Source organism: Monodon monoceros, unplaced genomic scaffold (genome assembly GCF_005190385.1).
Source record: "Monodon monoceros isolate NGI ecotype Baffin Bay Population unplaced genomic scaffold, NGI_Narwhal_1 Super_Scaffold_18, whole genome shotgun sequence".
Lineage (NCBI taxonomy): Eukaryota > Metazoa > Chordata > Mammalia > Artiodactyla > Monodontidae > Monodon > Monodon monoceros.
Genome location: NW_021703774.1, coordinates 176481204 through 176505280, shown reverse-complemented (window position 1 = coordinate 176505280; position 24077 = coordinate 176481204). Strand labels below are relative to the sequence as shown.

The 24077-nt window shown below is 62.2% G+C and overlaps 1 protein-coding gene across 3 annotated transcripts in view; it reads left to right on the top strand.

Annotated features, from left to right (window-relative positions):
* ESPN (espin) overlaps positions 1-24077 on the top strand; it is a 31781-nt gene that overhangs the window by 6489 nt on the left and 1215 nt on the right. Inside the window, exons 3-14 of one of the 3 annotated variants that reach the window (XM_029229587.1) lie at positions 7626-7812; positions 7938-8120; positions 8269-8400; positions 10824-11025; positions 12216-12487; positions 15178-15339; positions 15430-15625; positions 16971-16997; positions 18103-18248; positions 18325-18588; positions 23099-23178; positions 23269-23280. In XM_029229587.1, coding sequence (XP_029085420.1) covers positions 7626-7812; positions 7938-8120; positions 8269-8400; positions 10824-11025; positions 12216-12487; positions 15178-15339; positions 15430-15625; positions 16971-16997; positions 18103-18248; positions 18325-18588; positions 23099-23178; positions 23269-23280 — 1863 coding nt within the window. Of the gene's footprint in view, positions 1-7625; positions 7813-7937; positions 8121-8268; positions 8401-10823; positions 11026-12215; positions 12488-15177; positions 15626-16970; positions 16998-18102; positions 18249-18324; positions 18589-23098; positions 23179-23268; positions 23281-24077 lie in introns of all 3 variants that reach the window. The other 2 variants (XM_029229588.1, XM_029229586.1) reach the window with 2 other exon arrangements.

Below are 24077 nucleotides of genomic sequence, written 5' to 3'. Positions count from 1 at the left end.
CCATTTGGGGCTCAGAAGGGACAGGAGCAGGTAGCCCTCAGAGCTCCTGACCATCCTGCCAGCAGGGTCCTGGGGCCCAGGAACCATCTCACGCCTCGACCATGTGCTTGCTGGGGGCCTCAGTAAGCAGAGGGGAGCCCTGGGCTCAGCTGGGACCCTTAGGCCTGAGCACTGAGGCTGGGGAGGGCTGGGGGCAGGGCCCACCGTGGTCTACCAGTCATGGAGAGCTGGAAAACCAGTCTGCGCAAAGGTTTCGGACCAGCTCCCACCTGCTGAATGCCTCCTAGGGGTCTGACACCAAGCAGTAGTCTGAGCCTCACCTGCTACTAGGCAGTAGCTCTGTAATCAGCCCGTTTTACAGATTGACTCATCTAACTAATGTTTCTTGAGCACCTGCTCTGGGCCAGGCAATATTCCAAGTGTCAGGGATACATCGGTGAACCAAACAGACAAATGTCCCTGCCTCACGGTGCTGCAGATACAGAAATGGTGTCTCCGAGAGGCTAACTGACCACCCGGGGTCCCACCAGCTCCCTGTGTGGCCTTGGCCAAACTGCACCTCCTCTCTGGGTCTGTCTCCCATTCCTGGGCCAGGCGCTCACCTCTGAGGGCCTTTTCAAGTTCACCTGGGTGGCCCCCTTTTCCTTCCTTACTGCCAAGCTTCATGGAGCCTGGCTCCTCCTGGGGCCCCGTCCAGCTGGAAGGGTTCAGGCAGCCCCTGCCTTGAACAGGAAACCTTAGCTGCTCACCTATTAGGGAGCCCCAGGCCTATGGCTCAGCTCCCCCTTAGAAGGCCTGGGCCTGGGGCTGCCCTTCCCTGCCGGGCACTTGTTGGTGTTCTGGGCAGCAGGGCCTGGGGGGAGCCACACTGGCACACTGGGGACCCTAACCCAGGTGGAGGCTCTGACAAAGGAGGGGCCTGGTGGAGTCATGAGAAGCCCCTCTCAGTGGGGACAGCCTTCACCTCCACCGGTAACTCCTGGTCCAAGCCTGTCATGTCACTGGGGCCCCAGCTGGCCTCTCTGCCCTCCCCCTGCCCGCTTCCTGTCTGGCTGTGCCCACCTTGGAGACCACAAGTCAGATCCCCAGACCGGCCACAGGCTTCTTTCTCACGGACAGGGAAAGCTGCTTCCTCACAGCAGCCCAGAGGCCCTCCTCGCTCTGGCAGCCCCGTACCTGACCTCCACCTCCTCTATGCTACCTCCTGGGCTTCCTGTTGCTCCTGCCCTCCGACCTTTGGCCTTTGTACAGGCCATTCCCACTGCCTCACTCTTTTCCCCAGAGAGCCCACAGCCGCTCCCTCCTCCCCTTCAAGGCTTTGCTCCATCTCTGCTTCTCAGTAAGGCCGGCCCCAGGCCTCCTTCAGATCAGCACCTGCCCCAGGAAGACACACGCCCTCCCTCCCAGGCTTCCTCTCCCGCCTCCTTTCCCCCACACCGCACCCTCCTCGTTACCTGGCATTACTTTCTGTGCATCTCAGCACATCCTCTTACCGTCTGTCTCCCCGGGCAATGAGAACATCTCTTCTTCTTCCACATCCTGTATGCCCAGTGCCTGATACTCAGTAAATACTCACTGAAGGACTGAGGAGTCTGGGATCCCTGGGTCTTGTCCGGCCCTGCAAGCAGCTCACTGCCCGTGACCTCAGACGGAACTCCCTTCTGGGCCTCCCAGGGCCCGTCTGGCAAACGGACCAGCTGAGGCCACGTGCGAGGAGGCATCACAGAGCTCTGGGCCTGGCTGCCCATCTCACTCACTCCCACATTTATCCAGTCAACAATTAGCATCCACGTGTACCCTAAGTGCCCAGCCCCGCTAGCGTTAGGGATGTAGTGAGTCCTCACGACTTCATGGAGACAACTTGGGGGGCTCCCAGGGGCAAAGAAGGAGCCAGGTCAAGGGCACGTGTACACGCAGAGACGTTCTTGCTTATTTTCCAGTGTGTCGGGGTGTGTCCGGCAGCCCTGGTGGAACCAAGCTTGAGAGGGCAGGTCTCCACTGTTTTCAAGCTCTGCCCCGCCCTGGCGTGTGGCAGCCTCATGATATGTGTCCCTGGAATGCATAAAAAAAGTGCCAAGGCAATTCAAAGGGGACAAGTGCTATGAAGTGAAACGGGGTATTCGTAGGAAGTGGTTGGGGGGTTTCTTTAAATTGAGGGGGTCCAGGAAGGCCCCACTGAGGAGGTGAGAGCTGAATGGGAGAGGACCAGCCATGCCAAGACCTGGCCTGGGAGCGTTGCAGGTGGAACTGGCCGGGGCAGAGGCCTGAGGGGGGATCCCGCTTGGCTTCATCGCGAGCCAGGAGGGCCTGGAAGGTTGGGAGAATTGCAGACCAGAGTGAAGGCTTCTGGGGATATTCCAGGCTGGCTGATGGATTGGGTGTAAAGCTGGCTGTTCTAGAATCTTCCTCAAATCAGGGCTGCATTGCTTCACTGGGCCAGGCCTCATTTGGGTTCATTTCAAATAAGTCAGGAGGCGTGATTAGAGGATAAGGGAGGTAGAACCGCCAAAGGCTCCGAGTCTTTGTTCAGAGCGGACTTACCTCACAGCCAGATCTAATCCTTGTGGAGATCATCCCCTACCAGACCTCCCTTGGGGCAGAAATGATTGCCAGTGGGGAGGGCCACTGGAAATGCTGTTCTTTGACCGGAGTCTGCTTCTGTGGGCAGATCACTCCTTGTTCCTCGTGGCAACGGTCACAGTAAGGTGGCACCAATCTTGCACGGAGATTTCTATCAAACCCTTACAAGCATTCCATGTTTCTTTTGTGTCATCAGGGTGACTTGCTTAATAGTTACAGCTTGTCCATATCATCTTTGTTCCCAAGAGGAAGAAAAGTATCATTATGTGATGTTTGCTAGGGAGACGCAGACTTGTAAAGAACTCAAGGGTCAAGTGTTGCCAAAGACTCCTAGAGCTTGGACTCAAGGGAGGGTGGCCTGGTGTCCTTTACTGAAATGGGGACAGTAAGGGGGGAAGGTAGTTTGAGGGAGAGTGTGGAGAGATTTGCTCCATGTAAAGGCAGGTAAAGGGGAAATTCCCTGGCGGTCCAGTGGTTAGGACGCCTTGCTTTCACTGCCAAGGGCGCAGGTCGATCCCTGGTCGGGGAACTAAGACCCCGAAAGCTGGGTGGCATGGCCAAAAAGTTTTTTTTGTTTTTTTTTTTTTGCGGTACGCGGGCCTCGCACTGTTGTGGCCTCTCCCGTTGCAGAGCACAGGCTCCGGACACACAGGCTCAGCGGCCATGGCTCGCGGGCCCAGCCGCTCCGCGGCATGTGGGATCTTTCCGAACTGGGGCATGAACCCGTGTCCCCTGCATTGGTAGGCGGACTCTCAACCACTGCGCCACCAGGGAAGCCCAAAAAAGTTTTTTTAATTAAAAAAAAAAAAGGCAAGTAAAATTCAAGAAGCTGCCCAATGCACAGATGGATGAGTGAGCTGTGAGCTGATGTAGGGGCCGCAGGTACTCCAGGTCCAAGCTGGGGGGTGAGCGGCATTGGGAACAGGTGACCTATAACCCTGGGAAGTAGATGACCTCACCAGGGGCAGAGTGTGTTTAGAAAGGAGGTCCTGGGGCACCCCAACATTTGGAGATTGGGCAAGGGTCGAGGGCCCATCAAGGGAGGCTGAGAAGGCCTGGTGTGTGCTTGTCCATAGCCAAGAGGAGCAGGTGTTCGGTGGGGTGAGGGGCGCCTGTTAGGGCGTGGCCACGTCAGTCTCGAGGCCGGTAGCGTGGAGGTGACGGTGTTGAGGCCCAAGGGATGGGTGAGGGGGCTGGCGGGTCAGGCTGTGGCAGCGGTACCAGGAAGCCAAGCCCTGCTTTCCCTGGGAGGAACCTTGCAATTTTCAAAGATTCCTCTTCTGTCTCTCACAAGAGGCTTGGAGAGGCAACAGTTGTGATGCCCATTTGCCATATGTGGAAACTGAGGCTGGGGGGGTGTGGTGCTAGAGAATGCCCCGGGGCCCTGCACAGTGAGCCACAGAGTTGGGGTGGTGGGTGGAGGCCAGGGCCAAGAGTAGGGGCTGGGGCTGGACCGGTCACCCATGGCGTCACTATGGCTAGAACTCGATGGGATGGGTTGGAGCCGGGCGGGTCCTGAGGCCAGAGGTCTCCCGAGACCCCATCCCTCTGCTCTAGGCAGCGACTCTCCGCAGCAGAAATGCTGCCCGGCCTGACCCGTGCTTGTTGGGGCCTGGACACCCCAGGTCAGCAGTGCTCCCACAGAGGCACAGGGAGGAGGGATCCTAAAATACAGCGACGGCGCCAGGCCTTGCTGAGGGCTCTGCAAGCGTGTCTCAGCAACGATCATTATCCCCACGCGTGGACGGCTTTGTGAACAGAGATGGGAGGCAAGACACCACTTGTGGGTGGCACACACGCCAGGTCCTTCTCACACTGGGTCCCCCTCTGCCTCTCAAGTGATCCTAGCCCTCTGTGCCTCAGTTTCCTCATCTGTAAAAGGGGAACGATTCTGACACCTACCGGGTAAGGTCTTTAGGAGGAGTAGATAGAGACCATGTGTACTTCGCGCATCCCAGTGCTTGGCACAGAGCAGTTTGTTCAGTAGATGGTACCCACTGTCACTGTTATCCGTTATCGTCATCTCTACTACTATATAAATTCACTCTCTCTCCATCTAAATTCATTAATTTAAAGACTAGTGTTGGGAATTGCTTGGCGGTCCAGTGGTTAGGACTTGGCGCTTTCACAGCCAGGGCCCAGGTTCGATCCCTGGTCAGGGAACTAGGATCCCACAAGTGACGCCAAAAAAAAAAGAAAACTAGGATCCCACAAGTGACGCCAAAAAAAAAAGAAAAAAAAGGACGAAATTCATTAATTTACTTTGTTCCTGTGCATATATATATATATATATATATATATATATATATAATGTTTTTTATCTTTTGGCCACGCTGCACAGCATATGGCATCTTAGTTCCCCAACCAGGGATTGAACCTGCACTCCCTGCATTGGAAGCGTGGAGTCTTAACCCCTGGACCACCAAGGAAGTCCCTCCTCCATATTTTTAGAGTTTACCCCAGTGCGTATGAGGGTGCCCATTCTTCTTGCCTCCAGGTCGACACAGAAGAAAGGAACAAGACCAGGACCCCCTTTCCCACACCGGCTCATCAGCGAATCTGCCCCGTATTCTGGGGTCTCCCAGGCCGGGAGCTGTGACTCCCGTATGGGTTACTGAGCGCTCCCTCCGTGCCAGGGACGCCAGCTGGGGTTGTCAGCCAGTGGCCTGGCAGGAGGCTGTGAGCACAGCTTCCCCCTCCTGCCTGGCTCCTGCTCTGTGCCAGCTTATCAGACCTTCTGAGACCTCCTCAGGCTGGCTGGGCACCCGTGGGTCATGGATCCCAGCCAGGCGGGGTGGACTGGGAGAACAGGGCTGCCGGCAGATCCGGCGCCCTGAGCTGCGTACACTGCCTCAGGCCTCCCCCGAGACAGCCCGGTGGGCCCTGGGAGGTGGCCCCTCCAGTCTCCAAGCCCCAGGACCCCAGCACTCGCTGCGCCTTGGTTACGGGGTGAATAATTCAGGCCATCGAGTGTCGGTCATGAAATATTAAACGGGCCGTTCCTGACGCACCAGCTTGTGAAAGTGGGAGGGGGGCAGTGCTGGCACCGGGGCGTGGAGGCCGGTGGCCGAAAGCCAGCGCGTTCCTGAGGTGCGGCGTGTGGGCGCGACCCTGTCTGCCTCTGTGCGCTATGCTCGGCACACCACTGCGCCCCCGACACGGGTGGGGTATTGGCAGGCAGCCGGGCACCGTCCCAGACTCGGTGTCAGCCCCGAAGTGGCAGCTCTGTGCCTGAGGAGGGGCTGTTCCCACGTCAGGAGGACGAAGAGAGCTGGGGCTGCGTGCCTGGTGGGCGCTGCAAGCCGCCTGGGGTCAGGGGTCAGGGGTCAGGCAAGTGGACAGGGATGGGGTTTTAGGGACAGGGAGAAGTCAGACGGGAGGGTCCGAGGGGTGTGTGAGAGCGAGGGGCCAAGTCGTGGGTGGCTGACAAGAGGGTGGGTGAGGGGGCAGATGGAGGAGGAGTGGGTGGCCTGGTGCCCACGTTACCGTACACGCGGCTGACACTTAGATGAGGGAGGGAGGGCGTGGGTGGTGGGGGTGGAGCGTGTGATCGAGGTCGTGAGCAGATAGATGGGAGAGGCGGGTGGGTGGGAGGATATGAAGTCGGACGAAGAACTGCGCTTCCTGGGGCCCAGAGGGCTGATCCAGCCCAGAGGGACTCAGCTCCGACTCCCTACCCCGCACCCTCTGTGTCCCAGACACGCTGCGAGCTCCTCTGCCTGGGCCTAGATTGTGGCTCCACCTAGTGTCTGGATCTGGTAACTGCACCCTGGCATCCACACCCATTGTGAAGTCAGAAAAACTGAGGCTGAGCCAGTGGCAGGGACAGCTTCCCTATTTCCCAGCAGCACTCTACTTCATGGGACTGATTCCCCAGTTAGGACCCTTCTGTGGGAGCTGGGGAGCAGGGATGGGGGGCAGTGACAGCTGCAAGCTAGGCCCGAGGGAAGGCTGAAGGAGTGAAGACATGGAATGGCCCTTCCCCCAATCCCTCTCCTCGCTCCCTTTGTTCCTGCTGTGCGTCCGGGCCTGCATCACACAGACGGATTGTGCTCCGGTGCCACTTACCAGCTGTGTGACCTTTGGCAAGTCACAGCCCCTGGGCCTCAATTGTCCCACTGCAAAATGGGGATGACAGTAGGACCTAAGTTAGGACATGCAGTGAGGACCTGTGTGCTAGTGTCGTAGCGCAGGGGAGGTGCTCAGTGGACGGCGGCACCTGTCGTGTTGCCAGGCTGATGACAACCACAACCAGAATATTCCACTGAATTTTAATTTCAGATAAACAACGAATAATGGTTTAGTGTATGCACATCCCATGCCACATTGGGGGTAGACTTACACTAGAAAATTATTTGTTGTTTATCTGAAATTCAGATCGTAACTGGGCATCCTGTGTTTTACCTGGTGACACTACCACTCTGCCTTCTGGGAATTCAGTCTTCTGGGGGCGGCAGAGGCCAAAATAAGTTATGATCGAGCATGACAGGTGGCCCATGGAGTGAGCCCAGGGCAGAGTACGAGGCACAGAGGTGGGAAAGGCCTGTTCTGCTGGAGAAATCAGGGCAGGCCTCATGAAGGAGGGATCTGTACCGAGTCTTCAAGAGAGACGGGAAGGGCATTCCAGACAGAGGGGGGACATGATCAAAGGTACAGAGGTCCGACAGCAGGTGTGAGGACTCACACTGACTGTGGGTCAGTGTGGCTGAAAAGGTAGGGGGAGGCCAGGTCACCGCATCCCTGTAGATCTTGGTAAAAAGGTGGGCTATTTACTGAGGGGAGAGACTAGCTCAGTCAGATGTGCATTGCAGAAAGAAGGCTGCCGGGGGGAGGCGGGGAGCAAGCCAGAGGGCCCCCCCCACACCCAGGGAGGCGGGCACAAGACTGAGTCCAGAGGGAGTTGGGCAGCCGGGTCCAGCCACTAGATTTTTCTCCAACCCACCCTCCCAGCCCTCCAGAGCTCCCCGGAAGCGGGTGAGGGGTGAAGAAAGCTTTGGAGGGGGACGGGCACTGAAAGCCCGCGGTGGGTGCTGCGTCTTCCGCAGGGGAGTGAATGTCCAAACCAAGAACGGTGCCACGCCCCTGTACCTGGCGTGCCAGGAGGGCCACCTGGAGGTGACGCAGTACCTGGTGCAGGAGTGCGGCGCGGACCCGCACCTGAGCGCCCACGACGGCATGACCCCGCTGCACGCCGCGGCGCAGATGGGCCACAGCCCGGTCATCGTGTGGCTGGTGAGCTCGGGGACAGGTCGGGGTTGGGGCCTGGGAGAGGCGGGGCCTGTACGGGACGGGGGCGGGGCCAAGAGGGGCCTGGCGCCCAGCCCCCGCCCCTCTGTGCTCCGTCCCCTCCCCCCCAGGTGAGCTGCACCGACGTAAGCCTGTCGGAGCAGGACAAGGACGGCGCCACGGCCATGCATTTCGCGGCGAGCCGCGGTCACGCCAAAGTGCTCAGCTGGCTCCTGCTGCACGGCGGCGAGATCTCGGCCGACCTGTGGGGCGGGACCCCGCTGCATGACGCCGCCGAGAACGGGGAGCTGGAGGTGAGGGCGGGCCGGGGGCGTGGCCGGGAGGCCGGGCGAGCGCGGGAGGGGCGGGCGCCCTCTGCTGGCGCCGCGCTCTCAGCACAGCGCTGCCCAGGCGCCGGGGTCCCGGCTGTCGGCCGGGGGTCCTCACTGCGCGCCCCTGCAGTGCTGCCAGATCCTGGTAGTGAACGGCGCGGAGCTGGACGTCCGCGACCGCGACGGGTACACGGCCGCCGACCTCGCGGACTACAACGGCCACAGCCACTGCACCCGCTACCTGCGCACCGTGGAGAACCTGGTACGCCCCGGGCGCTGCTCCCCCGCGTTACTGCATTCCCCCCACAGCTTGCCCCCACCTCCCCGCAGGGGTAGGTGTTGTTACCCTTTTTACCACGGAGGAAGCTGAGGTTCAGGGAAGTGAAGCCCCTTGCCCGGGGTCACAGGAGTAAGTGCCCTAGACCACTACCCCACGTGACCTCTCAGGCCAGAACCACTGACCATTGGGGAGTGAGGGTGTGCAGGCAGAAATATCGAGGGAAGGAGGACCAGCCTCGTCCTGATGAGAACCAAGGCTCGGAGAAACAACGACACTTACACACCAGTGGGAAAAGTAAAGTGCATTCACCTGCCCACAGGTATTAACTAGCTCATTTAACTCTCACCACCACACTCTGAGGTAGGGAGTGCTCGTATCCCCATTTCACAGGTGAGTAAACTGAGTCTTGGGGAGACCCAATCATTAAATGGTGGAGCCCTGGTGTCCGGGCCTGGAGCTACCTCTCTTCACCACTACTCTGTATGTTTGCTCACTGCGTGGCTACTTCATAATTGAAAACCTGTGTTAGTGTTTTCAAATTATTTTATTATGGTTACAAAGCCATGAAGGAACCCACTAGGACTTGAGCGCAGATGTGGGTGGCTCCCAATCCTGGGCTCTGGCTCCTCTGGTGCAACGTCTGCTTTGGCGCAGGAGGGAGGAAAGAGGGCTGGCTTCACAGGCATCTTCAGAAGGGGGGCAGCCTGGCCACGAGAGGGGCTGCGGAATGAGGCTGGAGGAGAGAAGGCCGATGACCCCCTGCCCAGAGCATTGTCTGCCCTGTCGTCGAGCATACGGGGGCACCCTGGTTCTGGGGACTCCAGAGCACAGCAAGGCCCAGGGGTCAGAGATGGCATCTGGCCCCAAGGAAGAACTCCCTCCAGAAAGGGCCATGCGGAGAAAGTAGTGGTCCACAGAGCCCCAGCGCCCTCTGGCGCCCCCTGATGGAGGCTTTAGCTTCAGGCAATGAGCAAACAAGCACCATTCCTTGAATTCTGACCCCGGTAAGGTACCCTACCCTGCCTAGTGCTTTATGATGTAATCTCAGTTCATCTTCACAGTGAATTAATACTAACAGCTGACACATATGGCATTTACTGGCTACCATGCCCTGGCACTTCACTAACTTTGAAAATCTTTGTTATAACATAACGGGGCAGGCAGTACTGTTATACCCATTAACAGATGAAGAAACTCAGGTACAGACAGAAAGGACAAGTGATGGAAAGGTCATGTAGCTAGTAAGTGGAGGAGATGAAATTTGAAGCCATCCCCCCAGGCTGCAAAGCCTTTGCCCCTAACCTCTGTTAGGGCTGGGCAAGTACCCACCTCAGCCAGCCAAGGAAAGAGCATGTTCAGGCTGCCCCCCGCCAAGCCCAGCTCCTATGGCTCCCCTTGTCTCAGGGGTTAGGCAGCAGGGCCTGGCCCCCCCGAACTGGGTGGAGTGTGGAGGACCTGGCCCCCTCACAAGGCGGGCCCAGCTGCGGCAGTGACGGATTCAAGCCATGGAGGATACTGGCCCAGAAAAGGCAAACACTCCCGCAGAGCCCCTAATTACGGGGCCAATGAGCATGGCCGCTTACCAGCCGTTACCTGGTGCCAGGCCTGCCTCCCGTTCCCGGGGGACCTGTGACAGTTCTCAGGCAGGGAGGAGCTGGCCTGGGCAGGAGGCAGCAAGCAAGCGAGCCGCAGCCTTGCCAGCAGCAGGGCCAGCATGGGCAACGTAAGCATGGCCCCCACCCCAGCCCGCTCCCAGGAGGGAGGGTCAGGCCTGTGGGCAGGGGAGAGGCAGTGGTGGGGGATGGCTGAGCTCAGGTTGCCCCTCCCCAGCTCAGCTGGGCCACCCCAGGCCCCATCCTTTCCCCAAAGGCCCCATCAGGAGACAGGGGCTAGGCTCATGTTGGGATTCCTTGCCGTCTCTCCGGCAAGGAGAGACAGGGTGGTTGCTGGCCAGGTCGGGAGTTCAGTCTTTCCTGCAAGTTGGAGGTGCCGTGCACCCCTCCCCTATCCCCAGCTACTGCAAATGCTCCCACCCGCTGCAGCAGCGCCGGTGCCTCCTCGCCATGCTGGAGCCTGGCCCTCTGCCCATTGATGGGAAAGGAGTAAGGCTGGTGCTGTGGCCGCCCTCGCTTGGGGTCCAGCCCAGCGCCCTCTCTCTCTTCTGAGCAGAGCCTCTCAACCCCCCTGAGCAGAGACCAGCCAGGGCTGGGAGTTTCCCAGGAATCTGTGGTCCTGCCGCTGCGGGGCTGGGTTTGAATCTTAGCCTGGGAAGAACCTGAGAGATGATGGGGAAGGGAGCCCAGAGAGGGAAGTCACACAGCGAGGGTGTGCCCGAGCAGGACCCTGGCCCAGGGTGTGCTGGTCTTTGGAGCGGGGTTGCCCTCACAGCCCCCTCTCCCGCTCAGAGCGTGGAGCACCGTGTGCTGTCACGGGATCCATCCGCTGACCTGGAGACCAAGCAGCCTGACTCGGGCATGTCCTCACCCAACACCACCACGTCTGTCCAGCCACCGAACTTTGACCTCAGCTCGCCGGCCAGCACCCTGTCCAACTACGGGTCCTGCTCCTCCAGCCACTCCAGCATCAAGGGCCGGCGCCCCCCGCGTGGTGAGTGGGCCTGGGGAGAGGGGGGAGGGAGAGCCAACTGGAGCCAGACCACTGCGCCCTGAGGACCATCCCTGAGCCCACTCTGCCCGCAGCTGACACTGGAGGCTGCCCAGGTCACCAGGAGGGCTGGTTCTGTGGAGGACAGGTGACACTCAGGCTTGTGGGTGTCCATCACAGACATGCCTGTACATTCACAGGTACCCTCCCGCCAACAAAAGCCGCGTGCAGCCCACACGCAGTTCAGCATCCTCACACACACACACGAAATGTTCCCCAGACACTACACACACCTGCCCACACTCAAGAGTGCACACCTACACATGTGTACACACAACATACAGGTATGAATGCACAACCACATGTACAGAACCATACAGACACCTACGCTCCATGTGCGCACTCATGCACCCCAGGTCCACAGACCAATGCGAACACATTCACAAGTACAAAGAAGGGCTTCCCTGGTGGCGCAGTGGTTGAGAGTCCGCCTGCCGATGCAGGGGACACGAGTTCATGCCCCGGTCCGGGAGGATCCCACATGCCGCGGAGCAGCTAGGCCCGTGAGCCATGGCCGCTGGACCTGCGCATCCGGAGCCTGTGCTCCGCAACGGGAGAGGCCATGGCAGGGAGAGGCCCGCGTACCGCAAAAAAAATAAAAATAAGTACAAAGAAGCACGTACACACATTCAGGAACATACACGAATGCACACTCAGGCAGAAGCCAGGCACACATGTTCACACATGCTGACCACGCCCTGAGCTTAGGTGTCTGTCCACCTGCGATGCCTGCTTTACGCCGCCAGGTGGCGGCCTGCAGAGCTGCTGGGCCCCTGCAAAGATGCGGTGTGGCCGTCGGTACCCGCGCCGCCTGCCCGGCCACATCTGCCCCGAGGAGCCACCCCTCCACGCTCCAGGTGGCTGTGCTCCGCAGCCCTGTCTTGGAGCCCGCGGCCCCCTGCCAGTTCCGCTCAAACCTGAGCACAGGCCTTTCCCCAACGAGTGCAAGGCTGCAAGTGGGCAGGGCCAGGGCGAGGGTGGGCCCGGCCCTGCGGGGCCCACGGTGGGGCCGTGTCAGTCTGCACCCGGAGCCTGCCTACTCCCGTGGAAGGTTTTTTCCGGGCAGGAGGGGGCCTTGGGCCTGGGGGCAGCCTCTTTGCAAACTCCCAAACCCAGCCTTCCCTCTGTCCCAGGGCTTCCCAGCACGAGAGCTGCAGACATACAGAGCTACATGGACATGCTGAGCCCAGAGCCGGGCCTGCCCCGGAGCAGGATGGAGAGACCCAAAGCACCACCGCCACCACCTAGCTTCCCTCCACCATTCTCACCCCCAGGCACCCAGATGCCCCCACCCCCGCCAGGCTACCCAGCTCCCAAGCCCCCCGCGGGGCTACAAGCAGCTGACATCTACATGCAGACGAAGAACAAACTCCGCCATGTGGAGACCGAGGCCTTCAAGAAGGAGGTAGTGAACCCTCACCAACCTGCCTGCCCTCCGGCCCCGGGAGTGGGCTGATGGGGGGGGGGGCAGCAGAGGCCAGCAGGTGGCCCGGCTCGTGGGTACAGGGCGGGCGGCGGGGGCGGGGGGAGGTGGTCCCTGGTCCAATGGCCTGTTCAGGAGTCAAAGCTTCCGGTCAGCCCCATGGCGACTCAGGGCTGAGCACTGGGGACAGAGAGATGAGGAAAACAAAGCCAGCACCCTTTGGGGACTTGGGGGGCAGGGCGGGGGGAAGGAACATATACCCAGATAGCCATGCCTCCCCGGGAGCTGGGTCCTCACCACCTCTTGCACAGAGTGGCAGGGAGCTCATGGAATCGGCAGAGCATATGTGCAAACTGCATCTCCACAGGCGTACTCGTGCCCAGCTCCGGGCTCAGGTGGAGAAAGGGTCCCAAGGGAGTGTCTTCGGGTGGGAGATGCAGGCAGTGTGAAGGTGAGGGCTGGGAGGAGGGTGGAGGCCAGGGGAGGGGGCACCCGCAGGGCTCAGCACCCTCTCAGCATTGGGGGCTGGACGCGGGGGTAACATGGAGGCTGGCTCCCCAGTTTGGGGCTTCAGCTCCCAGGTGGGTAGACAAGCCAGTCCTGAGATGGGCGCCCTGGGGAGAAGCAGGCTTGTAAGAAGGGGCCGAATCCGGTGCGGGCACTTTGAGTGTGGGGTGCCCGGATGCAGGACCTGTGGGTTCCTGGCCGAGGCTTTGGAGCAGGGGAGGGGGCAGAGGGCTGGTCTGCACAGCTCTGAGAGTCCTGGGCAAGGAGGCCCAGAGGAAGCCCTGGGGTTCTAGTCAAGAGGACAGAGGGAGGCTGGTCTGAGGCCGCAGGGGAGGGCAGCCTGAGGCCCCAGGTGGCTGAGTGTGGGATAGAGCCCCCCTAGGGTCCTGTGGGAACTCAGATAGAGCCCCCCTAGGGTCCTGTGGGAACCCTGACTTTGTAGTTCTCTCTCGAGCCCAAGGCAAGCTGCTCCAGGGCCAAGCTCAGTAAACAGTTCCCACAGGTGACCCACATCGCAGGGCCACCGGCTGGGGGAAGGGGAGGACACAGCTCCACTGCAAGTCTTCTTGCTACCTCAGACCAGGCTCTCAGTGGGTTCCTCTTTCATCTCCAGAAAGTGAAGGCGGCCCAGGAGAGGCCTGCAGGGGGCCTAGGGCCAGCGGACTTTGCAGGCCAGGCGTGTGGGCCCTGCCCCAAGCCACAGGACAGGCGGCCCCTCCCCTGAGCCAGAACGCCAGGACTGCGAGGTGCCGTGCCTCTCCCGTTGTGTGCGTGCCCGGCGGCAGGCGCTGGGCCGCTCCACAAGGGCCCTTTGTGTGCCCCGCGCCCCCCCGCCCCACTCCCCGGCTTTTTCCGGACCGCGGGCAGGAGCAGGGTCGCGGCGTCTGCGCCTCGGGGATGCAGGGGGCGCCGAGGGGGTAGGCTGGCCCAGAAAACAAATCCCGCGGTGTCGCGTTTCCTTGCAACGTGAGCCCGGCCGGGTGGGGCTTGGAGGGTCCGGGGCCACCGTGGGGACGCTCGGACTGGGGGTGGGGCAGGGGACAGCCCCTGCCAGGTGACTTGGCCTTTGGCCCTTGCGCCTCCTGTCTTTCTTCCCGGGCTGGGCTTAGTGGGGGGCAGATGCGACGGAGTGGGCTGCCCGCGCTGTCACCCGAGCCCGGCCTGCCGCCCCTGAAACCCGAGGCTTGGGCGCGGGTGTCGGTGTCCCTTACGCAGCCGGCGATGGTTTCCAGATGCGGGAGGGAAAGGGCGGGGGCGTGACCCGGAACCCGGGGGGCCAGACGTGGGGGGCTCCACTGCCCGTGGTGAGGCCCAAATTCTGTCTCTGGCGGATGGAGGGAGTGAGTGGGGGGATGAAGCCTGGGGTGCTCAGCCCAGAACGGAGGGAGAGAGGCGCAGGGGGGTGGGGCCACATCTGGCCTGTGGGGTAGGCGCGGCGCAGCAGCCAGGTGTTGGCGGAGCAGTGGGCGCCCCCGTGGCATTCCCGGCTGCTGGGGGTTTCGGCCCGGGATTGGCAGGCCCTGGGTGATGTCAGGCCGACAGAGCTCTCAGGCGCTCATAGGCGCGGGCGGGCGGGCTGGGCTGTAACCTGAGAGGAAGGATCAGATAGCGCAGGTGTCGAGTCCATGCCGCCCCCGCTGCCAGGTGCACAGCGGGGGCCACCGGCACGGTCGCAGGTAGGAGCAGCCCCAGGCCGGGGCCGGGCGGCTGAGGGCCCTGGGCAAGCAGTGGACTTCCTCGGGGCGGAACTCCCGCAAAGGAGGGTTGCGCGAAGCCTTGGTTTCGCGTGGGACCGTCTGGTCGCCGGGAGTGGGGTACGGCTGAGGCCTTAGCGCTGACTAAGCTGGGAGCTACCCCTTCTCCAGCTCCCCCTGGCGTTTGGGCTGGGCCACCCCGCCCCTCGGCCCGCCCCTTCTAGCCACAGTGGGGGCCCCTGCGCCCCTTGGCCCGCGCCCAGAGCCCCTCCCTGTGGGGCCGACCGAGAGTGCCCTTTCACCGAGGCCCGCAGGACCCTCGCCCCATCCCCGCTCTGAGAACAGGAGGGTCTGGGACCGCGGCTGGCCACGAGCCCCCGGAAGGTTAAGAGTTGGGGAGGCGGGGAGAGGGATGTGGGAGGCGGAAGGGACAAGTGTCCGAAGCTCACTTCGCCCGCTGTCTTCCCGCAGCTGAGCTCCCGCGACGGCCGCAACGGGCTGCGGAGGCAGGACTCCAGCCGCAAGCCCCGCGCCTTCAGCAAGCAGCCCAGCACGGGGGACTACTACCGCCAGCTGGGCCGCTACCCCGGGGAGCCGCTGGCCGCGCGCCCGGGCATGGCGCACAGCGAGGAGGTGCGTGCCCGCCAGCCCGCACCCGCCGGCCGCCCGGGACCCGGCCGGGCCGCCCGCGTCTCACTCGCTGGCCCCTCCGCTCCCCCGCAGGCGGCGCTGCTCCCCGGGAACCACGTGCACAACGGCTGCGGCGCGGACCCCAAGACGTCCAGGGAGCTGCCCCCGCCGCCCCCGCCGCCGCCGCCCCTGCCCGAGGCCCTGAGCTCGCCGCCGCCCGCTCCTCCTCTGCCCTTCGAGGGCTCTGGCCCTGGCTGCGGGCAGCGTCGCTCCTCCTCGTCTACTGGCAGTGAGTAGGGGCGGGTTGAGGGATGGGGGGCGGCGCTATCCCTGAAGGGGGAGGGAAACCAAGACCCCCTCCCCCCCCCCCCCCCGCCCCCGCCACCGCCCCGGACAGCTGCCACTGCCCTGGTGCTTCCTCTTTTGCTCTTTGATCTTTCTGCAGCCCCACCCCAATGAGGACTTGACCCTAAGGGGAGGCTTGGGGTTGCTTTAGGTCCTGCCAGAGCAGGACAAGGCTGTGTGACCTGGGGCAAGTCCCCTTCCCTCTCTGGCCCTGCCTTCCACCCAGTAGGGAAGGCCTCCCAGCTCTGTTGGCTGCTGTTTCTGATGAGCTGGTGGTGCTAGAGGGAAACTCAGAGAAGTAGAATTAGCTTCAAGGAGGCAGGGTTGCTGGCCAACCTTCTTCCTGCCCCACATCTATCCTGAGTCACTCTTCCACTCCTGGCTGCTTTCCCTTGTTCTCCCAAGCTAGCGACGGCCCCAGGCCTGGCTATAGGGTCAAGGCCAGTGACCCACCGTGCGCTGCCCTCCCCCTCCTGCTGAATCCCCGAGCATCCTTTTTAAGAGCCAGACTGGTGACCGGGATTCCTGGGCTTCTCTTCTGAAATGCGGGACAGTCTCCCGCACGCCGGGGCTCCTGGAAGGCCCAGGAGGTGGTATCTGGGTGCTGATGCTTCCATTCCAGCCCGGCGGGGGTGGCCGAGCTGCTCTCCTCACGCAGCCACTCGGTTCGGGGACCATGCTCAGTGGCAGCATCCAAAGCTTCATCTCCCTGGCTAGGGATGGGAGGCTGCAGTAGCGTCCAGGGTAGGGCCAGCCTGGGCTCCTTGGGGTACCTATGGAGCCGCAGCCCCTGCAGACCACAGCCCATGGTAGCATGTCCACCGTCAGCTGAGCGTCCAGAAAGGCCCCCAGCTTTGAGGTCAGTGCCTTCTCTTGGCAGCCTGGAGCAAGGCTGAAACTAGGAACAGAAGAAAAATAGACTCTGGGCTTCTCCAGACACCCCTTCGCAGCAGAGCCTGGGCTGGGTGCCCTATCCCATCCCAATGCCAAGATTGAGGCCCTTGCTAGGGGGGCCAGGGCCAATGGCAGCCCATCCCAGCCCTCAGGGGCACCAACAAAGCTGGGAACTGAGCGGACCACCCTTGTGGAGCCCCAGAGCAGCCTAAGCCAGGGTCAGACGGACCGGAAAGTTCCTCCTCTCACCACCACCACCCCGCCCCGCCTGCCCCCGCGCATCTCCCCTCCTCCTGTCCTCCCTGGCCCTCTCTTGCTCTCTGTGATGTCCTAGCCTCACCCCAGCCCCCTCCCTCTCCTAACTTCGCTGTCACTTCTCTCCTGTCGGCCCCTAGAAGTGAGAGTGCTGAGACACAGGAAGAGTGAGTAGCTGCGTGCGCGGCTCCTGGCTGAGGCGCGGGGGCGGGGCACAGGGCACGCTCAGGAAAAGCCAGGCTGACGGGCTGGGGTCTTGAGGAAAGGACGGGACCAGGGGCCGGCAGGCGAGGGGTCCTGGACACTACAGGTTCTACCCGCATTCTGTGCCGGGCAGACGGTTTTGCCTAAAGAAATGAGCCCGCAGCCGGCGCCCACCGGCACTTTTCCCTTTCTCCCTTCCCACTACCGCGCTCTGGGATCCCCAGCCCGGGGAACCCAGAAGCTGTTGGCCCCCTTTTTCCCCCTCACCCAGCCCTGACCCCTTCCTCAGTCTCTAAAGACAACCCTCCCCCAACTCCATTCACCTCCGCCGGCCTCGTCGGAAAATGCAAACTCCGCGCCGCGCATTTGCATGTCGTCCGCCTGGCCCCTCGTCCTGAGTGCCCCGACCCTATATCCTTAGTAAGGTCTCGGCTTTCCCGGGTCCACCAGAGCTGCGCTGCGCTTTGCCATAAGTGTGCTCCGTCTGGGCTTGCAACCAGTGCGTCTGCGCGTGTGTCTGTCTGTGGGTGTGGGGGGGGAAGGGGGCCAGCTGGCTTCTGGCATCCAGGGTCCCGAGTCTATAGCCATGGAAGCCCCAGGTGACTCAGTCCAAGGGTCGCTGGGGTTTGCTGGTGCAGAGAGATGGCCAGAGGGAGGCTCCACCCTGGCGGGGCCGGGCCGGGGAAGCCGGGACAAAGGTCGGGTGGCTGGCCCCAGGTAGTGTTCTGGAGCTCGGCACTCAGTGCGCTGGGCAGAGATATATGCTAGAGGCCCCAGGGCCGGCCCAGGAGCTATCATGAACTCCCAGGGGCCTCCAGGCGGGGGCTCCACACCCCGTGAGTAGGGTCGGGAGGATGGAGGGGCTGAGCGGGCTGCCAGCTGAGGACCCGCCTCTGGGGTCCCAGAGAGCTGCCTGCGGGACCCGGGACCTGGAGAGCTGCCCTCTGAGCCCAAGGGAAGACCCCGGCCTGTGCTGACTTGGGGAAGGGGGCAGCAGAGAGCAGGTAGCGGGTGGCGGGGACGCGGGCCTCACACCAGGCCAGCGTCTCCTCTCCTGCCTCCGCGCAGGCACCAAGTCTTTCAACATGATGTCCCCGACGGGCGACAACTCAGAGCTACTGGCTGAGATCAAGGCAGGCAAGAGTCTGAAGCCGACGCCGCAGAGCAAGGGGCTGACCACGGTGTTCTCGGGCAGTGGGCAGCCGGCCTCCCAGGTAGGCGATGCGACAGACGCCCCAGCTCCTCGACCCCGCCCACCCGGCACTCAGCCCCGCCGCTTCTCCCCCGCAGCCCGACTCGCCGCTGCCGCCGGCCTCGCCGGCACCGTCACGGGCCCGGAGCCCCACCCCGCCGGCCGCGGGGTCCCAGCCACTGCTCAACGGCAGCGTGGCGCCGGCGCCGCCTGCCACCCCTGCGCCGGGCGTGCAGCTCGACGTGGAGGCGCTCATCCCCACGCACGACGAGCAGGGCCGGCCCATCCCCGAGTGGAAGCGCCAAGTCATGGTGCGCAAGCTGCAGCTGAAGATGCGGGAGGAGGAGGAGCAGAGGCGGAAGGTGGGCGGGGTTGGGCTCCCAGAGGGCCCTGGGGTCCGCAGCTGGGTCCGCAGCCCATGCCCCACATCATCCCCCAATCTGCCCGGGGCCTTTCCGCCTCAGACGGCTCCCATTACCTTCGGGAAAAAGCACGATTGGACCACCATCCCTCTCCTGGGATGGTTCCCAGTCTCCACCACCAGCACCACCCCACAACAGCCTGTCCTTTAATGCGATGGCAGTGTTTATCAAAGTCTAAGATGCCCTCAAATCGCCCGTGATATTATTAAAATGCTTTTTCTGATTCAGGTGCTCTGGGTGGGGATGGGATTCTGCGTTTCTGACAAGCTCTCGGGTGAGGTTGACTCATCCAAGGGACCACATGAGTAACCAAGAGGCTTTTGATCGTAGTCAGACTGGCCTGGGCTCTTTCCCTGAACTACCACTTTCCACTGATACTGAGCCTCATCCAGCCTCGGGTTTCTCATCTGTCGGATGGGTTGATCATCCCTGGCTGGCAGGATAGTTTGCCATTGATCTGCTCAACAGACATCCCCCCGGCGCCGTCTATGTGTTACACACTGTTGTCGCCTCTGGGGATTCACGGTGAATATGTCAGGGCCGGTGGGGGAGGGGGGGGTGTCAACCAACAAGCAAGCACAGCACCTTAGTTGAGTGATAAGTGCCCCCAAGGAGACAAAACAGGGCAATGTGAGAGTGAGCAAGTGGGCAGGTGCTCTGATGGGGAGGGCAGAGGACTGGGGCAGCCCTAAACCAACCATCCTGTTTGGGTTTGGGGTGGTGGTAGGGGAGGAGAAAGTGATGTCTCAGGTAGACTTGGAAGATGAGGAAAAAGTGGACAGGGGAAGAAGTGGGTCAAAGAGCGAGCAGGAAGGACCGGGGAGGCCTGACGGTCAGAGTGGGTGTGGTAGCTCCAAGACATTACCACTGAAGGGGGTGGAGTGGAGACGTCAGGAGTGGCCAGATAACTAAGGCCTGGCCTTGAAGACAGTGGACTTTCTCCTGGAGTAGTGGGGAGCCTGGGAGTGGGGTTAAGCGGAGAAGTTGGCATCGTCATATTTGTATTTGGGAAACATCTTTGTGTGGGGGGCGGTGGTGGGCCGGGATGAACTGGGAGGCCTGTGAGGAGGTGACGGCAGCCCCTCCCCTCCACCTGGGCTGGAAAAACCCGGCACTAAAATGAGGAACAGATGAGACTATGAGTGCCTGGCAAGCCTAGCTCTGTAAGTTGTATCATTATTCCAGGAGTCAGAGAGGGTGGGAAGAGGGGTGAAAGCCACAGCTTCAGCCACTTTAAGGGCCTCTCATTCAGCAGTAAAACTGACAGCACGGACAGGGAGGTCTTGGGCCTCAGGGGAGTCTGATTAGGGGTCATCTGCCTGGGGTGAGGTGTGGCCTCGAAATCGCAGACCTTGGATGGGGAGGGAGGGGGCTGCCGTCTGCCGCAGCTTCAACGCCTTTTGCATGTTCCTTGGGCGGTGTAATGAGCGACCAAGCCAGGTGTGGAGACCCCATCTGCCGGCCCTGCCTCTGCAACAGCGCCCAGCGACCGGCTGTGTCCCTGCCAGCGACCAGAGTGGACACTGCCCAGCGCCCGGAGCGGCGGCCTGGGCCGAAGCCTCGTCCCAGTGTAATTGCCCGCCGGCCAGGCGCGGCCCGTCCCTGCAAACGCAGCCCCGCGGAGCCATTACACCACCCGGGACATGCAAAAGGCGCCCCCGGCGGCCGCTGCGGGAGCCGGGCCAGAGGGAGACGCGCCTCCCTCCCCTCTCTTGTCTTCCCCGCCTTAGCTGACGGCCGCCAGCTCGTGCTGCTACCCCCGCGAGGGCTGGAGGTACTCCCGCGAGTACAACGGCATCCTCGGGCCCTTCGGCGAGCTCATGACCGAGGCCGACATCCTCCGCATCGAGCAGCAAATCGAGAACCTGCAAGTGTTGCACAAGGCGCAGAAGCTGGAGGCGCGCCTGGAGCAGCTGGAGTTGGAGCTGGAGCAGCTGCTGCCCATCTCGGCCGCCCTGTCGGCGCCGCGCTTCACCGTCGACCCGCGCCGCATGCACGGCCGCGCAGCCAGCCTGCCTGCCTGGTGCAGCAAGATCTCCAAGCTGCTCAAGAGCATGGCCACGCTGCTGGCTGCGCTGGGCGGACGGCCCGCGCACCTGGCCGAGCTACTCGCCGCCGACACAGGCCAGCCGCTGCCGCCGCTGACCGACGCCCCCTGGCGGCCGGGCCCGCTCTGCTTGGGCCGCTCGCATTCGCTCAGCTGGTGCCGCGAGGCCGTGGCGCGCGAGATCCTCGAGTGCGGCGTCTCGGTGCGGCACCTCCGCGCCACCTACGAGCGGCGCGCCCAGGGCTCGGCGCCGGCGCGCGGCCCGCCCCGAAAGCTCTCTCTGCCCGCCGGCGCCCCGCGCCGCGAGCCCATCCTCGAGGAGGACTACGTGGTGGCCGGTACCGGCGAGCCAAGCGCCGCCGCCGCCAACGGCCTGCCGGCCGCGGGGGAGCCCCTGGGCGTCCTGGGCCCACCCGAGGCGCCAGGACGCCAGGCGGCGCTGCCCGAGCCCGAGCAGTTGGCGCGCAGGCCGCCACCCTCCACCGAGCTGCGAGGCGTCCAGGACTATATCGACATGCGCAAGGAGCGCATCGTCTACCTTTTCCTGGAGCACTGGCGCAAGTGGACCTTCCGCGGCCCCGGGCGCCACGCCCAGGTGCGCCTGCGCAGACTGCTGCCCCGCGTGGTGGCCGCCGGCGCCGACCCCGGCCCGGAGGCAGCCGACGCCTCCCAGCCGCCGGCGGGCGATGGCCCGGACGAGCGGCTGCTGCGCCTGCTGAAGCAGCGGCAGGTGGTGGGCAAGCTGCTGGGCCACTGGCGGAGCCTGCTGCGGCAGGTGCCGGCGCGCCCGCCTCGCGGCCCGGGCCTGTCACACGGCTTATACTGGCCCGAGCACTTCTTGCCGCCCCTCGACGGCGGCGCGCCCCGGCGCTACGACAGCCTCACGCTCGACCTCTTCATGCTCGGCTACTTCCAGCTGCTCGAAATGGGCCTGAGCCGCGAGGAGCGCAAGTTTCGCCACCTGCTCTGCTACGAGATGTTCGACCGGCTGGGCAGCCACCCTTGGGAGCTCATCCGTCTCTTCCACCGCGTGGTACTCGAGGAGGTGGAGGCCGGCCGGCGCGGCTGGAGCGACGGCTTCGAGGACCTCAGGCGCCAGTTCTTCGGAGACACCCCGGAGGCTGAGCCGGCCCGGGAAGAAGAGGTGGAGAAAGAGCAAAAGGAAGGGACGGATAAGGAAGAGAGGGAGCCGACCGAAGAGGCCGCTCCAGCTCAGACGGGCGACTGGCCAGAAGGGCAGCCAGAGGCGCCGGCCCCTGAGCCGCAGCCCCCGTCCCCACCCCCGCCAGCCGCGCCTCCCCCGACGTCGGACCCTCCTAGTTCCGAAGCCCCCGCCGAAGAACCCCTGGAGCTGGTATCTGAGATGGGCGAGTTCAGCAATGAGGACATCTGCCGGTACATCGACCGCAGCTTCTCCTTCTGGAAGGAGAAGGAGGCAGAGCTTTTTGACATCTGAGCCGCAGAATTCGGAATTTACCCTCAAGCGTCTTAACCCGGGCCTGGATGCCTGTCTGATGCCCTCCAGAGGTCAGAATACGGCAGGAAGAAACCAGGACAGGACGAGTGGCCTTGGAAAAGCCAGAGTGCCCAGAACCAGGCTGCCTCAGCCTTTGAGATCCCACGGTGGCCGGTTGTGGGGTGTTGGCCAGAATGGGCAGGGCACGGCACAGAGCCAACCAGGTGTCCCCCTCTGGCTCTCCAGCGATGCCTGGCTCCGTGTGGAGCCAGGTGGAAGCAGCAGCCCCTCTGAGTGCGGGACTGTGGGTCCCCCTTGGGGCAGTGTGGCTCTCTTTCTTTCTTTGGTTTTTCACTGGAGTTCATAGCTACCTCTTTGGCTGAGGTCAAGGGAGCCACATGTGCAGTGTTCGTGTGACGTGTCCAGACCCTTTCTCCTCTGTAACATGCAAGTAATAAAACACTTTGCTGTAAGCTGCCTGTGTTGGATGCCCCCACCCCCATGTCATTGCAGCCACACGATTGTAGAGCTAGCGTCTACCCGCTCTCAGAATAGGACAGGCATGGAAGAGAAGGTCCTTCACAGTGGAACCAGGGACCGGCCTGAGCCTCTCTGAGCAGGCAGGATCTGTGGAGGCCCACGTATGAGTCTGCCCAGAGATTCTGGGCCAGGGGCCTGGAGCCATCTATCCACCCCACCCTGCCCCCTCTGCTCCTCTCCTACGCCTCCTACACTCAGCTCTGACCTCTCTGGCGCCGACTCTGGGACACGGGGGCCTGAGTCCTCATCCATTTGCCCTATAGAAGGGTATCAAAAGAGTCTCTTCCTGCGACCCCATCTGTGTCCCGTTGTCCCTGACTCATGCAGCTCCCCTGGGTGGGGGAACACCCCCGCTGACCCCCGTGTCCCAGCCCATGCTGGCCCTGAAGCCTTCTGCTGTGTTTCAGGAGAAGGAGGAGGAGGCCTGGCTGGCCAGCATGCCCGCCTGGAGGCGGGACATCCTGCGGAAGAAGCTGGAAGAGGAGAGGTGAGCTGAGGAAGATGCGGGGCTTGGCAGGGTGTCTTGAGCGTGTCCCTGAGGTGGTGGCAGCAACTAACGCCATCTCTTTTTTTCCAGGGAGCAGAAGCGGTGAGTGTGGGGCTGGGCCCAACCTGTGTCCCCTCCCCCCACCCAGTCACAGTCCTTTGGCCCCTTCCTCCAGCCCCAATCTTGAGCACATCCCCTTGTCACTCAGCCCTGTTAGCACAGTGTCTTTGCTCCCAGTAATGCCGCCAGACCCCTCTCCCCCAGGAACTTACCCACTGCACCTCAAAGTCTTGCTCTTACGCTGTAATGACCTGTCCCCAATTACCCAGCCCCCATCTCCCGTTAACCTAGCCTTTCTGCCTTGCAGTTAACCCAACCTCAGTATCGATAACCTAGAGCATCTGTCCCTCAGATCTTTAGTTTCTGCCCTTAGTAATCTAGCCGAGTGCTGTCTGATAGATGTATAAGTTGAGCCACGGTGAAAAAATAAAAAGATGAGTGAACTTAGTCTATCTTAACCCAATAATAATAATTATGAAAATCATTGAGATGTCTTACACTTTTTTAAAACTGTCTGCGAGATGCGATGAGCATTTGCACCTACAGGGCATCTCAGTGCCAACAGTTCGTGCGCTCATCAAACAGCCACACGTACTTAGCGGCTACCTCATCACCAGTGCAGATCTAGCCGTGGTCTAATAACCTGTCCCTAATCACCCAGCCCCTGTCTCCCAATGATGTGGCCCCTCTATTCCCCAGCAGCCCAACCCCAGTCCCCAGGAACTTGGGTCCTAGCCCCTGCACCACGCCCTCCTCGCTCTCTGTCACACTGTGACCCGGCACCTTTGTTTCCAGTAACACCCCCAGCCAGCAATAACCCAGCTACAGCCTCTCGCTTT